The sequence below is a fragment of the Erigeron canadensis genome, chromosome 4 (genome assembly GCF_010389155.1).
Source record: "Erigeron canadensis isolate Cc75 chromosome 4, C_canadensis_v1, whole genome shotgun sequence".
NCBI classification, from domain to species: domain Eukaryota; kingdom Viridiplantae; phylum Streptophyta; class Magnoliopsida; order Asterales; family Asteraceae; genus Erigeron; species Erigeron canadensis.
In genome coordinates, this window is record NC_057764.1 from 30,226,575 (window position 1) to 30,240,968 (window position 14,394).

At 34.9% G+C, this 14,394-nt stretch overlaps 4 protein-coding genes across 4 annotated transcripts; 3 read left to right on the top strand and 1 right to left on the bottom strand.

Annotated features, from left to right (window-relative positions):
- Window positions 1–1,355: 1,355 nt before the first annotated feature.
- Window positions 1,356–2,876, top strand: LOC122597370 (3-ketoacyl-CoA synthase 5-like). Its single transcript, XM_043769970.1, has one exon. The coding sequence runs from the start codon at window positions 1,356–1,358 to the stop codon at window positions 2,784–2,786; it is 1,431 nt and encodes a 476-aa protein (XP_043625905.1). The 3' UTR covers window positions 2,787–2,876.
- Window positions 2,877–6,237: 3,361 nt separating this feature from the next.
- LOC122597371 (3-ketoacyl-CoA synthase 5-like) lies at window positions 6,238–7,666 on the top strand. Its single transcript, XM_043769971.1, has one exon. The coding sequence runs from the start codon at window positions 6,238–6,240 to the stop codon at window positions 7,657–7,659; it is 1,422 nt and encodes a 473-aa protein (XP_043625906.1). The 3' UTR covers window positions 7,660–7,666.
- A 2,274-nt stretch (window positions 7,667–9,940) lies between these two features.
- LOC122597373 lies at window positions 9,941–10,825 on the top strand. The gene has a single exon (XM_043769972.1). The coding sequence runs from the start codon at window positions 9,941–9,943 to the stop codon at window positions 10,823–10,825; it is 885 nt and encodes a 294-aa protein (XP_043625907.1).
- A 721-nt stretch (window positions 10,826–11,546) lies between these two features.
- Window positions 11,547–13,022, bottom strand: LOC122597852 (3-ketoacyl-CoA synthase 5-like). The gene has a single exon (XM_043770426.1). It carries the CDS (start codon window positions 12,999–13,001, stop codon window positions 11,547–11,549), a length of 1,455 nt encoding a protein of 484 aa, XP_043626361.1. The 5' UTR covers window positions 13,002–13,022.
- Between the last annotated feature and the right edge of the window lie 1,372 nt (window positions 13,023–14,394).

Sequence of the window (14,394 nt, forward strand, 5' to 3'; positions counted from 1 at the left end):
ACCCTTCTCGTTTTGTATAAGTGATTTATGAAAAGATCTTTAATTAAATTTTGATTTCTAATTAATTCATTATGAAGTTTCTAAGAACTAACCAAATTTAATGTAAAATAACACTTTTTCTAAGATCTAGCCATATGTTATTTAAAAAAACATCATCTTATTATTTTCGTCTTAATTTTCTTTTCAACTGGACCATTTTTTACATTCTAAATTTGATTTCAGACAACATATGATACTTTATTGATTATACTTAATTTACTTTTGTTTCCGTGTTTGTGTTTTATTGTTACTAAAATTATCTCCACGTAATGCATCGACGGTGGGAGTAGTGATGATGGTGACAGTGGTGGGGGCGGCAGTGGGGACGACGATGGAGGTGGTAATGTGGTGAATGTAAAAGTAATTGATGTTAAAGGTGGTAGTGTAGTTATTTTAAGTGTTGAGGGATATATATTGTAAATTATTTCATTAAGGGTATTATAGGTTATATTAGATGGATATATTTAAATTATGAATAAAGGAGAAGAATATTTTTGGTTTTTTAAAGACAAAAAGTTTAATAAAAAAAAGTGATTTGTTTTATTAGATAATATAGATATAGATTAGTATGAATTCAATAACAATAATTTGACATGTGATAGTAAATTAAGTAAGATGTGGAATTATTATCGATATGATTAACACTTTTACGTTTTTGAAGTGTTGGTCACCAATTATAGCATGTCCACCCTCTTACGATTTCTTAATTATTTTTTTTGTTATTTTTTTTATAAAGATGAAAGTATTTTAGTATCTATGTTTTCTATGCCCAACATATTAATATCTTTGTATCATCAGGGTTAATAAGCTAGTATAAATTACTCCATAAGTTTACGTAATGCAAGTATGCAACAGTTTGACCACGCTAATTTTATAACTTTTTTTTATATGTTAGACGGTTTTTAAAATTTTTCTCCCTATGATTGATACTTTCTACATACCTTTGATATTTTAGACACATACTATACATCTATAAATAGCTACAACATTTTGTCGATGATGCAGATAAGTTTTACGTAACTAGCTAGGAACAAACTTTACATTTACATATATATCATCAACTTGATACATATAGTGTACTTGTACGAATATTTACTAATTTAACTAATATGTTACTATTTCACCAAAACCAATTAACCATAAACATAACTAACTAGAGATGAACTTTTAATGTTCTCATCTACCTCCCTTCCACTTCATTCATTTTCTCCATCCAACTTTTAAGATCTTCTCCTTTTCAACCCCTACTTATACAACACGTTCTTATCACACAATTCTTCATCCACACCTTCAAGATTTTCACCATCTTCTTCACAATGTCGGCAAAAATTTATTTTAACCATGCCCCTTTACTTCTCATAACCATAATTTTTGTTATTTCCATTCAAGCATTCAAACTATCACAATCAACAAATCAACTTATCAACAATGTCTCTAATTTCGATCATTCACTCACTTTGGCTTGTCTAACGATCTGGATAATTCTCACATTATACTTCTTGAACAAGTCACAAACAATCTACCTCGTTGACTTTGCTTGTTTCAAGCCATCTATAGTTTATAGAATATCCTCTGCGGCCGCACTTGAACATGCCAAAATCATCTTAGCCTCAGAGCCCAAGAGCATTGCCTTCGGGCTCAAGATTTTGGAAAGGTCAGGTTTAGGGGAGGAAACATGTTTACCACAGCCATTACATTATCTACCACCAAACACTACTATGATGGATGCTAGAGATGAGTCTCATTTGATCATTTTCTCAGCTATGGACTCTTTGTTACAAAAAACAGGAATCAGCCCGTCAGAAATCGATATTCTGATTGTAAATTGTAGTCTTTTCGCACCAACTCCATCACTTTCGGCTATGGTGGTAAACAAGTATAAAATGCGAGAAGACGTTATGAGCTATAACTTGTCAGGAATGGGGTGCAGTGCAAGTTTAATATCTATAGATTTTGCTAAAAATCTACTTCAAGTCCACCCCGAATCCAATGCAATTGTGATAAGTACTGAAATACTTACACCAAATTCTTACAAAGGTAAAGATAGGTCAATGCTTCTTCCAAATGTTCTTTTTAGAATGGGAGGAGCAGCGATCCTCTTAACCAATAAAAAATCTCAACGTAAGCATGCAAAGTACAAACTTTTGCATGCGGTTCGGACCCATAGAGGATCCAATGACAAATCCTATCGTTGTGTCTCTCAAGAAGAAGACGACGAAGGACATGTCGGGGTTAAACTAAATTTAGACCTCTTGGTAGTCGCAGAAGGCGCTTTGAAGGCAAATATAAGTGTCATTGGCCCGTTGGTTCTTCCCATAACAGAGCAACTCTTGTTTGCGTTGAATTTCATAAAGAGAAAGTTTCTTAAGGTTGATACGAAACCTTACATTCCTAACTTCAAAAAGGTGTTCGATCATTTCTGTATTCATGCAGGTGGAAGGTTGATTATCGACGAGCTTAAGAAGAGCTTCAGGCTATCGGAGGAAGACGTGGAAGCGTCGAGGATGACGTTGCACCGGTTTGGAAACACGTCTTCGTCTTCATTGTGGTATGAGTTGGGTTATATTGAAGCGAAAAGGAGGATGAAAAAAGGAGATAAGATTTGGCAAATAGGACTTGGAAGTGGTTTTAAATGTAATAGTGCAGTTTGGAAATGTAACAGACAAATTGAACCTACAAAAAATGATGCATGGGCTGATTGCATCCATAGGTACCCTGTCTTCCAGCCAAAAGTTGTGAAGTTTTAAACTAGCCTGGGACAAATTATGCATTTTCTTGTACTTTAGAGAAATCCTAGGCCTTAACTAAATAAAGCTAGGGACAAATGAATGAATTTTATGCAGTTTTTTTTTATCAATTTGTTTTTTCTTTCCTTTTGTTTGATGTAATTAATTACTCGTACTACTTATTTATTTTTAATTTTTTTTGAACAATATACAGTACTCTGTGACTAATTAAAACATTAAAATTAAGTTCAAAACCATTTTCACCCATACAAAATTTGGGTTTTTGAGAATTGGATATACTAGTTCTGCAGAAACTTTTGTTGACTGACCAATAGTATTAAGTTATTTGAGCTTAAACTACATTTGATAATTTATAAAGATCTGTTAAATAGGAAAGTTTACTTTTGGATAAAGTTTATGAATGGTCTATTTTAAAATTAAATTCTATATGAATAATTCGTTTAAAAAGTTTCAGACTATTTGTTCCGTGGCCTTGGTTCTCTTTTGTCCTCCGACATTATAGTTATTAGATACACAGTTGGCTAATAAAGCTAGCCTTGCAGTATTTGGCTTTTAAGAGTTGGGCATTGGCTACAATGATTAGAGTGGAAAGCGCGGGAGGCACGAAAAAGTGCAGTTTGGGGGTAGCCGTGCAGCTGCACCGTCGCCACTCCCTGCTTCTAGCTCAAAGTTTGAAGACCAAGGCATGGCAAACCGTGGCTATACCCGTTGTTGTTTCAACAAACAGTCACATGACCGTTAAAAAGTAGCCCGTTGCAATATTGAAAAACAAAACTTTTGCTAAACGAAGTCCTAATGGCTTTCATTAAGGTGCATTAGATAGTTGTACACTTACCATAAAATTCAGGGAGTGGACTTTTAATATGGAAAGGTACAATCTTTTTGTGCACTTTAAGTGAAACTCTAATGGCTTTATTTAGCAATACCTTAAACTTAAATTTATGCAATAAATCACTACCAATCTTTCAATTTTCTATAAGATTCTATATGCTTCATATAATTCTTTTTAAGCATGAGATCAAGGAAATCAAAAGTTGGTTCAAGCCAAAACAAAAGTAGTGGACACGGGCCTCGACCCGTTCGTCTAATCCAAATTTAATCTCAACCCTCTCCATGTTATCAACAACCGAGTTATCAACCTCCTTTCCAACTGATGCATCCAAACCAATATGGGAGATCACCCTTACACATGAGTTTAATTTGTTCCAGCACTACCGTGAAGGCCCTTTACAACGTCCATCAAGTGTAGAGCGACACCTACAGGCTACAGGTCTTTGTTGATGACCACGATAGAGATTAGTTCGTTGTCGAAATGCAAACACACGATCCAATCGGTATTTCTTTTTGTAATTTATATTTTACGCCCATATTATTTATTCAAATCTTGACATGTACTCGTAATTAAAAAAGTCAGGGAATAAATAAAAGATTCTATATGCTTCATAATTTTTGATAGTTGTTCTATTTTATACTTGCATTAATTTAATTATATGTTAATTTTAAATTGTGAAGGAGCTGAAACCCATGACAAATGAAGAAATTAAGTTATCGGATTCAAACAGTTAACTATGAATCTGAATCTCAATGAAGACGCAACCCACTAGAAAAGGCCTGGAGATTGTTGCTTTAAAATTCAAATATCATTATAGGATATGCCATAAGTTACCAGGTCCAGATATACAAGTATATATGCCTGATCAATATACATGGCTACCTTAACTCTTTTATTTTGTTAAGGGTTCTCTAAATCACACTACAGTACCGGACATTATCAAGTTGTCCCTAGCTAGCTAGTTTAGAACTCAATAACAAAAGATCGATTTCTGATGGGTTGATCCCACTTTGCGCGCTGTAGCAAGGAGTCCATAGCAGAGAAAATGACCAAATAAGACTCATTTCTAGCATCCATAACATTAGGGTCATGTGGCAACTAATGTATGGCTCTGGTGACACGTTTCATCGCTCAAACCAGACCTCTCTAGGATCTTAAGACCAAAGGTGAAGCTCTTGGACTCTGAGGCTAAGGCAATGCAGGCATGTTCTGTCAACGACATTTTCGGGCCGCATCAAGAACTAAAGCGGGTTCCTACAAAAAGACAAAAATCTAAAGAAATTTCTCAAGAACTTTACTAGCTACCAATGTTGAACAGCAGATGTCATGGCAGACCTAACTCATTAGCATAACCGGGAAGTTGTTGATGGTGTGTATTAGTTCTTATTGCAAGCAACTGCGATCAAGTTATTAACAAACGAGACATGATTGACCCACACACGGTCACAAAAATCTATAAATATACATAAATGTGTAGAAAAGAAAACATGAAAAAAGACTTGTATGAAACTTCACTGATGTACAAAACTCAGTAAAGCAAATGGCTATTTATAGCCTTACATGATAACATGCATTTACTGAAAAAGCGGAATAGAAAACTACCTAAAGTCCTTTTCTAATGACCCACCTTTTTAACCAATCGTGTACCACTCTCCAACATACCATGAATGATGAAGCCCAGTCAAAACAAAATACCAATTCAACTAATAACTCAGTAACTAAAAAAATAAAGTAAAAAACCATAACTATGTCCATGTTCCCAGCCATGTGAAATGTACTGATCAAGACTTGAAAGTTATATATGTTTAGTTAATACATAGGAGTAAAGCAACATTGTCCTAGAATTCCTTGCATATAACCTGCACTTTGGGTTTTACTCTATTCCTACTGCTAAATACTTACGAGTACATTAGTGCATAAGTTCTCGAGTACATGCATTTAATTATCCATGTTACTTTAGTGGCTAAAAAAAAATCGATTTTATAAGTTAAGCTCAAAAGTAAGATGGAACCTTGGAGAACATAGACAAATCAAGTTGGTAGCAACATATATGTCTTATATGCTTTAAATTATATCAGAATTGATCAAAAACTTCAATTAGAAAGGTACTCATCAAGAAAACGTTGACTAACTAATAGTACTGATTGAGATCAGTAAAACCGAGCAAATTTCCGAAATAAACTTTTTTATATGTAAGATGGTTTTAAAAATCTTTTTCACTGTTTGATTGAAATTTTTCTACATACTAGATATTTTAGATACATACTATAGTCTATAGATACATATTATCTATATATATAACACCATTTTGTCAATTGTGCACTACCTAGCTTATTATTTATACATATATGTATGAACAAACTTTATACATACACTGACTGATACACAATAACTTTTCACTAAACCTATGTATATATTGTACTGAAAAAATTTACCAAATATGTTACCAGAACTGATTAATTAACCATGAACATGACTAATTAGTACACTTCATTCATTTTCTCCATCCAATTAACTTTTAAGATGTTCTGCTTTCCAACCCCTATACATATACAACACCTTAGTATCAAACAATTCTTCATCCACGCCCACAAGATTTTCACCATCTTCTATTCCACAATGTCTGCAAAACCTTATTTCCTTTTACTACTCGTAACCACAATCTTTTTTATCTCCATTCAAGCATTCAAACTATCACAATCTCCATATCAACTTCTTAACAATGTTTCTAATTTCGATCATTCACTCACTTTGGCTTTTCTAACCATATTGACTCTCACATTATATTTCTTGAACAAGCCTACTCGAACAATCTACCTCGTCGACTTTGCTTGTTTCAAGCCGTCTATAGTCCACAGGATATCCTCTGCTGCCGGGCTTGAACATTGCCGAATCATCTTAGCCTCAGAGCCTAAGAGCATTGCTTTCGGGCTTAAGGTCTACGAAAGATCTGGTTTGGGGGAGGAAACATGTATACCACAGCCATTACATTATCTACCACCAAACACTACTATGATGGATGCTAGATATGAGTCTCATTTGGTCCTTTTCTCAGCCATGGACTCTTTAATACAAAAAACCGGTATCAACCCATCAGAAATCGATATCCTGATCGTAAATTGTAGTCTGTTTGCACCAAATCCATCTCTTTCAGCCATGGTCGTAAACAGGTATAAAATGCGAGAAGACGTTATGAGCTATAACTTATCAGGAATGGGGTGCAGTGCAAGTTTAATATCTGTAGATTTTGCCAAAAATCTACTTCAAGTCCACCCCGAATCCAATGCAGTTGTGATAAGTACTGAAATACTGACCCCAAATACTTACCAAGGTAAACATAGGTCAATGCTTCTTCCAAACCTTCTTTTCAGAATGGGGAGTGTAGCGATCCTCTTAACTAATAAGAAATCTCAACACAAGCATGCAAAGTACCATCTTTTGCATGCGGTCCGAACCCATATGGGATCAGACGATAAATCCTATAGTTGTATCTCCCAAGAAGAAGACGATGAAGGACACGTCGGTGTTAAGCTGAATCTAGATCTCTTGGTAGTCGCAGAAGGCGCTTTGAAGGCAAATATCAGTGTCATTGGGCCGTTGGTTCTTCCGATATCAGAGCAAGTCTTGTTTGTCATGAATCTCATAAAGAGAAAGTTTCTTAAGGTTGATACGAAACCTTACATTCCTGACTTCAAAAAGGTGTTCGATCATTTCTGTATTCATGCAGGTGGAAGGTTGATTATCGACGAGCTTAAGAAGAGCTTCAGGCTATCCGAGGAAGACATGGAAGCGTCGAGGATGACGTTGCATCGGTTTGGAAACACGTCTTCGTCTTCATTGTGGTATGAATTAGGTTACATTGAAGCAAAAGGGAGAATGAAGAAAGGAGATAGGATTTGGCAAATAGGACTTGGAAGTGGTTTTAAATGTAATAGTGCAGTTTGGAAATGTAACAGACAAATTGAACCTGCAAAAAATGATGCATGGGCTGATTGCATCCATAGGTACCCTGTCTTCCAGCCAGAAGTTGTCAAGTTCTAAACTAGCTATGGACAAATCAATAAATTTTGTATCAATCTGTTTTAACTCATGAATTGTACTCTCGTCATGCTAGCTCCTTGCTAGTGTTTGTTATTAATAACCCTTCACCGTTGCCGTTCAAAAAAAAAATTACAACTTTAAGGGTAAATGTTTTACCTGGTTGTTAACTTGATTTCTTTTATAGACCCCACAATACCACAAGCTCTTAGAACTTATCAATGGATCACCAACCCCATTGGCTATATAATTACAACTTTATGTGATTAATTATACTAATTCCAAAAGTTCACAACCATCTTTTACCAGTTTTTGATGCTTCACAACAGAATTAGTCATAAGTTTAGATTCAATTAATGAGCTAATTGGCCAAATCCAATTCGTGTATGCACTTTGGGAATTCATTTAATCATGACCCAGTGCTTCCTCAAGATATGATATAAATACGTTCAATTATTTTCATGATTGTTGTTGGTATTTTGACTACGACTATCACGATCACCAATTCGATCTACAATCGCAATGAAAAGTCAAACTCGCAACGAAAAGTTAAAGTGGCAATTTCTGGTTACTCATTGCGACTCTAGGGTTTCTCGTTGTGATTTTGGGTTTTCGGTTGCGGTTTTGGTTTTTTGTTTGCGATTTTTCAATTTTGATTGTGATTTAACGTTTTCCATTGCGATTTGGTTGGGCATATAGTGAAATTTGACACAAACTTGGCTATAATAAGATATGTTTATGATGTTTTGGATAATGATATTTATTGGAAGTTAAACTAAACTTATAATAGTTTGAGTCAAGTATGTAATTAGTGTAAAGTATCATTAAAGTATTAAGTGTCTATTAGGAAATATAAGGGTTGTTTATGTAATAAAGAAAGTCAAAAAGGTATGTAGAACCATCACAATGGTTCATAAAGTAATAGGTGTGTAGAACCATCACAATGGTTCAAAGTGTCCATTCATGGTTTATAAATAGCCATGAAAACATTGTAAATAAGTGTTGATTTATTCTATAAAGTCATATCTATTGGGTCAACCAAATTCTCCCCATATGAATATCCATCTACGATCAAACAACATCACAAGAATATCAAGAACATTCATACAAAATCTGTGATTGTTCAAACTATTGGGTTGATTATTATAAGGGACTAACAGTGGTATCAGACCCAGGTTTAATCAACCAACCGTTGATCATATACCATTTCAGAGATTCTGTTTGAATCAAGCTTTCGCATACAAAGGATAACCGAAAGCAATAATCACGAAATTATCAAAAACTGTCAGAAATCATCAAGAAAGGAAACGGTTATCACTTAGTAACCATAATCAAGATTGAACAGGAGGCATAAAGAGTATCAGTGCATCAGGCATCATCAGAAAAGAAGGAAACGAATTGAAACAGTGCGAAAAGAAAGGAAAATCACACCTGTTTCAAACGAAGAACACAACCCTCAAACGAACCATTAGCGGTTCGAAATTTGCCCAGAAAGCAACCGGACCAGAAATCCCAAATCGTGAAGCCCTAGATTTCACATAGCAGAAGAACGAGAGGGATTCACGGTTCAACAGGAACCATCACCACCGGTCGCAGATCAAAAAGCAGAAACGGTTACAAGCGGTTACAATCAGTTACATCATATCGACGGGTTTGAAACCCAACAGGTTTTTCTTGTACTGCTTCATAGAATAGGAATATAGGATTAGAACTCTTTTTTGTTTTTGTACCGGTTATAGAAAAGAAAAAGAAAAGGGGTATAACACTATAACCTACGTCCGTTTTTCAAACAAAAGGCTTAGGCCCATATATTTGTTTCATACAACAACAAAAAAAAAAGGTTTTTGTGGGCTAGTATATCCGTAAGTTTTTAAAACAAAAGCCCAACAATATTTGTTTTATATCAAAAAAATAAATAATTTAGAAGTTTGTAAATCATTAATAATTTAATTATTTACATCTTTAAATTATTATAAAATTATTAATCATTTGAGATTAGTAATAAAATTGAAATAAATAACCTTAATGGCAACATAAAACCTTTGTGGTAAATAAGACCTTGGTGGCAATATAAGACCTTTGTGGCAAATAAGACTTTAGTGGCAACATAAAACCTTTGTGGCAAATAAGACCTTAGTGGCAAAATAAGACCTTCGTGGATATCAAGACCTTAGTGGCAACAAGTCCTTAGTGGCAAGAAGTCCTTAGTGGCAACAAGACCTTAATGGCAACAAGACCTTAGTGGTCAACAAAACCTGTGTAGTAAAAAAGAAAGTAAGAAAGGATGACAACTGGAGAATCATCCGCTACACGTGACCAAAACATAGCACTTCAATGCCCGAAATTGACTGAAACGAACTACACGACATGGGCAATTATGATGGAGACGATAATGAAGGCATATGGTATTTGGGAAACGATAGTTGCAAAAGAAGGAGAAACAACAAGTGAGAATAAAGAAAACACATCGAAGGCAATGATCTTTCAAACATTGCCACAAGATGTATTAATGCAAGTTGCTCAATACTCGACTTCAAAGGAAGTATGGGATTCGATTGAAGTCGAGTATTTAAGAGCCGACCTAGTTCAAAAGGCACAACTACAAACCTTGAGGAGTGAACTAGAGACATTAAGGATGAAAGTGAATGAAAATGTAAGTGATTTTGGAGGAAAGTTAAGTAGTATAAAAGCCAAGTTTAAAGGCCTTGGTGAAACTTTGGAAGATAAGACGCTTGTAAGGAAACTACTTAACTCTGCTCCAAAGAAGTTTCTACCTATTGTGATGTCCATTGAACAATGTCAAGATTTAGACAAGATGACATTTGAAGATGCCGTTGGAAGACTAATTGCTTTCGAGGAACGACTCAAAAGCCAAGATGAACATGAAGAAAATCATCAAGACAAACTTTTAATGGCAAGTTCAAGCAATCAAAGAAATGGTAGAGGACGGGGAAAAAAATTCAATAAAGGAGAAAGAAACGTTAACAATGGAGAAAGAGGTCGAGGAAGAGACAAACAACAAGGAGGACGAGACAAGAAAGACATGAAATGCTACAACTGCAACAACTATGGACACCTTGCATATGAGTGCACCAAATGGAAAGAAAAAGACAAGAATGAAGAATCTCTTATCGCTTACTACTCCGATGATGACCCAAAGTTACTTTGAAGACAAGTTAAGCAAGTTGAAGACTCACCTTGGACAAGTTTAGTTTAAGGGGGGGTATTGGAAGTTAAACTAAACTTATAATAGTTTGGGTCAAGTATGTAATTAGTGTAAAGTATCATTAAAGTGTTAAGTGTCTATTAGGAAATATAGGGGTTGTTTATGTAATAAAGAAAGTCAAAAAGGTATGTAGAACCATCACAATGGTTCATAAAGTAATAGGTGTGTAGAACCATCACAATGGTTCAAAGTGTCCATTCATGGTTTATAAATAGCCATGAAAACATTGTAAATAAGTGTTGATTTATTCTATAAAGTCATATCTATTGGGTCAACCAAATTCTCCCCATATCAATATCCATCTACGATCAAACAACATCACAAGAATATCAAGAACATTCATACAAAATCTGTGATTGTTCAAACTATTGGGTTGATTATTATAAGGGACTAACAATATTATCTTAAACAATCCCAGACTTCACCTCCATCCTTATTTGGCCATTTTTGCACAATGTATAAGTTTAGTATGGATCTCTGAAATTCAGTCTTTAGCTGCAAATAAAATTTTGCTTTTTATATACTACAAATTTTTTTGTCCACTTGCCAATTCTACAAATTTTTTGGAAAAGTGTACCATTTCTCCAAAACATAACTTATTTTTTTAGGTGGACTTATGAGATGAAACAAGCATACACTTTAAGAATTGAAAGATGTGACAACTTTAGAACTTGACAACTTCTGGCTGGAATACAGGGTACTTGTGGATGCAATCAGCCCATGCACCATTTTTTGTTGGTTGAATATCTTTGTTGCATTCCCAAACTGCACTGTTACATTTGAATCCACTTCCAAATCCAATTTGCCAAACTCTATCTCCTTTCTTCATTCTCCCTTTCGCTTCAATATAACCCAATTCATACCACAATGAAGACGAAGATGTGTTCCCAAACCGGTGCAACGTCATCCTTGATGCTTCAACGTGCTCATCCGATAACCTTAGACTCTTTTGAATCTCGTCGATAATCAACCTTCCACCGGCGTGAATACAGAAATGATCGAAAGCCTTCTTGAAGTCAGGAATGTATGGTTTCCTATCAAGCTTAAGAAACTTTCTTCCTAATAGATTGAAAACAAACAAGAGTTGCTCTGATGCTGGCAGAACCAATGGTCCAATGGTGACGATGTTTGACTTCAAAGATGCTTCTGCGACTGCAAGAAGATCCAGATTTAGCCTAACCCCGCTATGTCCTTCATTGTCTTCTTCTAGTGAGACACAACGGTAGGATTTATCGTTTGACCCTTTATGGGTCCGAACCACATGTAAAAGATGGTACTTTGCATATTTATGAAATGACTTTTTATTGGTTAAGAGGATTGCTGCACCTCCCATTCTGAAAAGAACATTTGGAAGAAGCATTGATCTATCTTTACCCTTGTAAGGATCTTTGGTAAGTATTTCGGTACTTATCAAAACTACACTCGAGTTAGGGTGGACCCGGAGTAGGAATTTCGCTAAATCTAGAGATATTAAACCCGCGCTACATCCCATTCCGGACAAGTTATAACTCTTAATGTTATCTCTCATGTTATACTTGTTAACTATCATAGCCGAAAGTGATGGAGTTGGTGCAAAGAGACTACAATTTAATATCAAAATATCGATTTCTGATGGGTTAATCCCAGTTTGTTGTAACAAAGAGTCCATAGCAGAGAAAATGACCAAATAAGACTCATTTCTAGCATCCATCATGTTAGGGTCTGGTGGCAAATAGTGTAACGGCTCTGGTACACACGTTTCTTCACCCAAACCAGACCTTTCTAAGATCTTAAGTCCGAAGGCGATGCTCTTGGGCTCTGAGGTTAAGGTAATTCGGGCATGTTCTGTCAACGTGGCAAATGGTACCCGGTAAACAAAAGATGGCTTGAAACAAGCAAAGTCGACGAGGTAGATTGCTCGAGGCTTGTTGAAGGAATATAGTGTGAGGATAATCAAGATGGTTAAAAAGGCCAAAATGAGCAAGTGATTGAAAGAAAGATTAGTAAGAAGTTGATGATGTGGAAAAAAGGACTGTTTGAATACTAGAATGGAGATTACAAATATTGCTCTTATATGAACAAGTTCAGGGACATCGTTGGTGAGATAATGAATACATTTTCCCGCAAATCTTAACATCATGAAGATGTAAATTAAAGATATATTTGTGGTGTGATGAACTAACTAAGTGAACTGATGGAGAGTATATATAGCCACGGAAGTGAAAGGCGTAGGTCAGAGATTCAAATGCTTAACACCATAGGTCAATGGTTTGATCCTCACTCCTTGCATGGCTGAAAGTTATTTTTTATTTTAGATTAAAAAACAACCTCTCTACCATAAGTAAAGGTAAGGTTGTTTACATCTTAACCACCTTCATATACCGTTGTAGACATTATTGGAACTCAAACCCGTAAAAGATGTCATTGCGTGTTACTTAAAAGTAAAAAGTTGTAGGAAGGAGGCACATCAGAAGATTAATGAGGTTTAAAGTTGTAATTAACATTCATTAAGATTTATGCTTTTACATATCAAATTCATCAAATTGATACCAATACATCGATGCAGATTAATATTATTCGTCGAAAACTTTTAATATTCATAAACTTTGGAGTGAATATTGTTAAGTGTTAACAAGCTTCATCTTAATAAAATGTTTTATTGATACTGAGCCTCCATGTTTGACAAACTAAAAGGTGTATGCATTACATTCCTGACTAATCCGTCTTTTCGCTTTCTCTCCATTCAATTCAGACATTAGTTTTCATAAAAGTATTCCGTTTATTTAAGATCTCAGCTGTACTATATATAAATGACCTTTTAAATGAATACTACTAACTAATTAGCAATTAAGTTTGTTTTTATTTAGAAAGCTTTGAGTCTTAAGAATAATTAAGAAGGTTTTCTGTTATATAGGGAGCTACATCTAATGCATCATGGATTCATGGTTATATATATATATTTTTTTTTACCACAAACTCTATTTTCACTCTATCGTAAGTAACGACAACGATTTTAGTTATGAGCTCCATCGCCACAAAGAAAATTCCTCTATGAGGCTCAACGATCTTTGTACCTAATTAACCCTCTTTTTTTTTTTCATTAGTGTCGTTGTCGCTATAGTTGATGGGAGTCGCTGTTAACTTCACTCTTAAAAAAAAAAGGTTGGAACAACGGAGAAAATAATTAACTTCATTAGTAAAGTCAATACTTTCAATAACCTAACAACATTATATATCTATGTTGTTTTGTGCATCGCAATTAACCTCACTATTAAGGAAGACAATATACATTTCTATTATTTGTGACGCAGTACTAGAACTAAGTCATTAATTTTATTGCTACAATGTCATATTAGTTGACCACTAGCAATGATGATTTAACCAGTAGCAGCACTAACCGAACCCTTCAATTGAGTCATTAATTTTATTGCTACAAAGTCTTCAACACGATTTTTGGCAACAAATCCACAAATTTAACCTACTTTTATATGCGTACAAAATTAACTTCTCGAATCATGACTGGCTTAAGCTTG

Coding starts and splice junctions, on each gene's coding strand:
- LOC122597370 (XM_043769970.1), top strand. CDS start 1,356: ATGTCGGCAAAAATTTATTTTAACCATGCCCCTTTACTTCTCATAACC.
- LOC122597371 (XM_043769971.1), top strand. CDS start 6,238: ATGTCTGCAAAACCTTATTTCCTTTTACTACTCGTAACCACAATCTTT.
- LOC122597373 (XM_043769972.1), top strand. CDS start 9,941: ATGACAACTGGAGAATCATCCGCTACACGTGACCAAAACATAGCACTT.
- LOC122597852 (XM_043770426.1), bottom strand. CDS start 13,001: ATGATGTTAAGATTTGCGGGAAAATGTATTCATTATCTCACCAACGAT.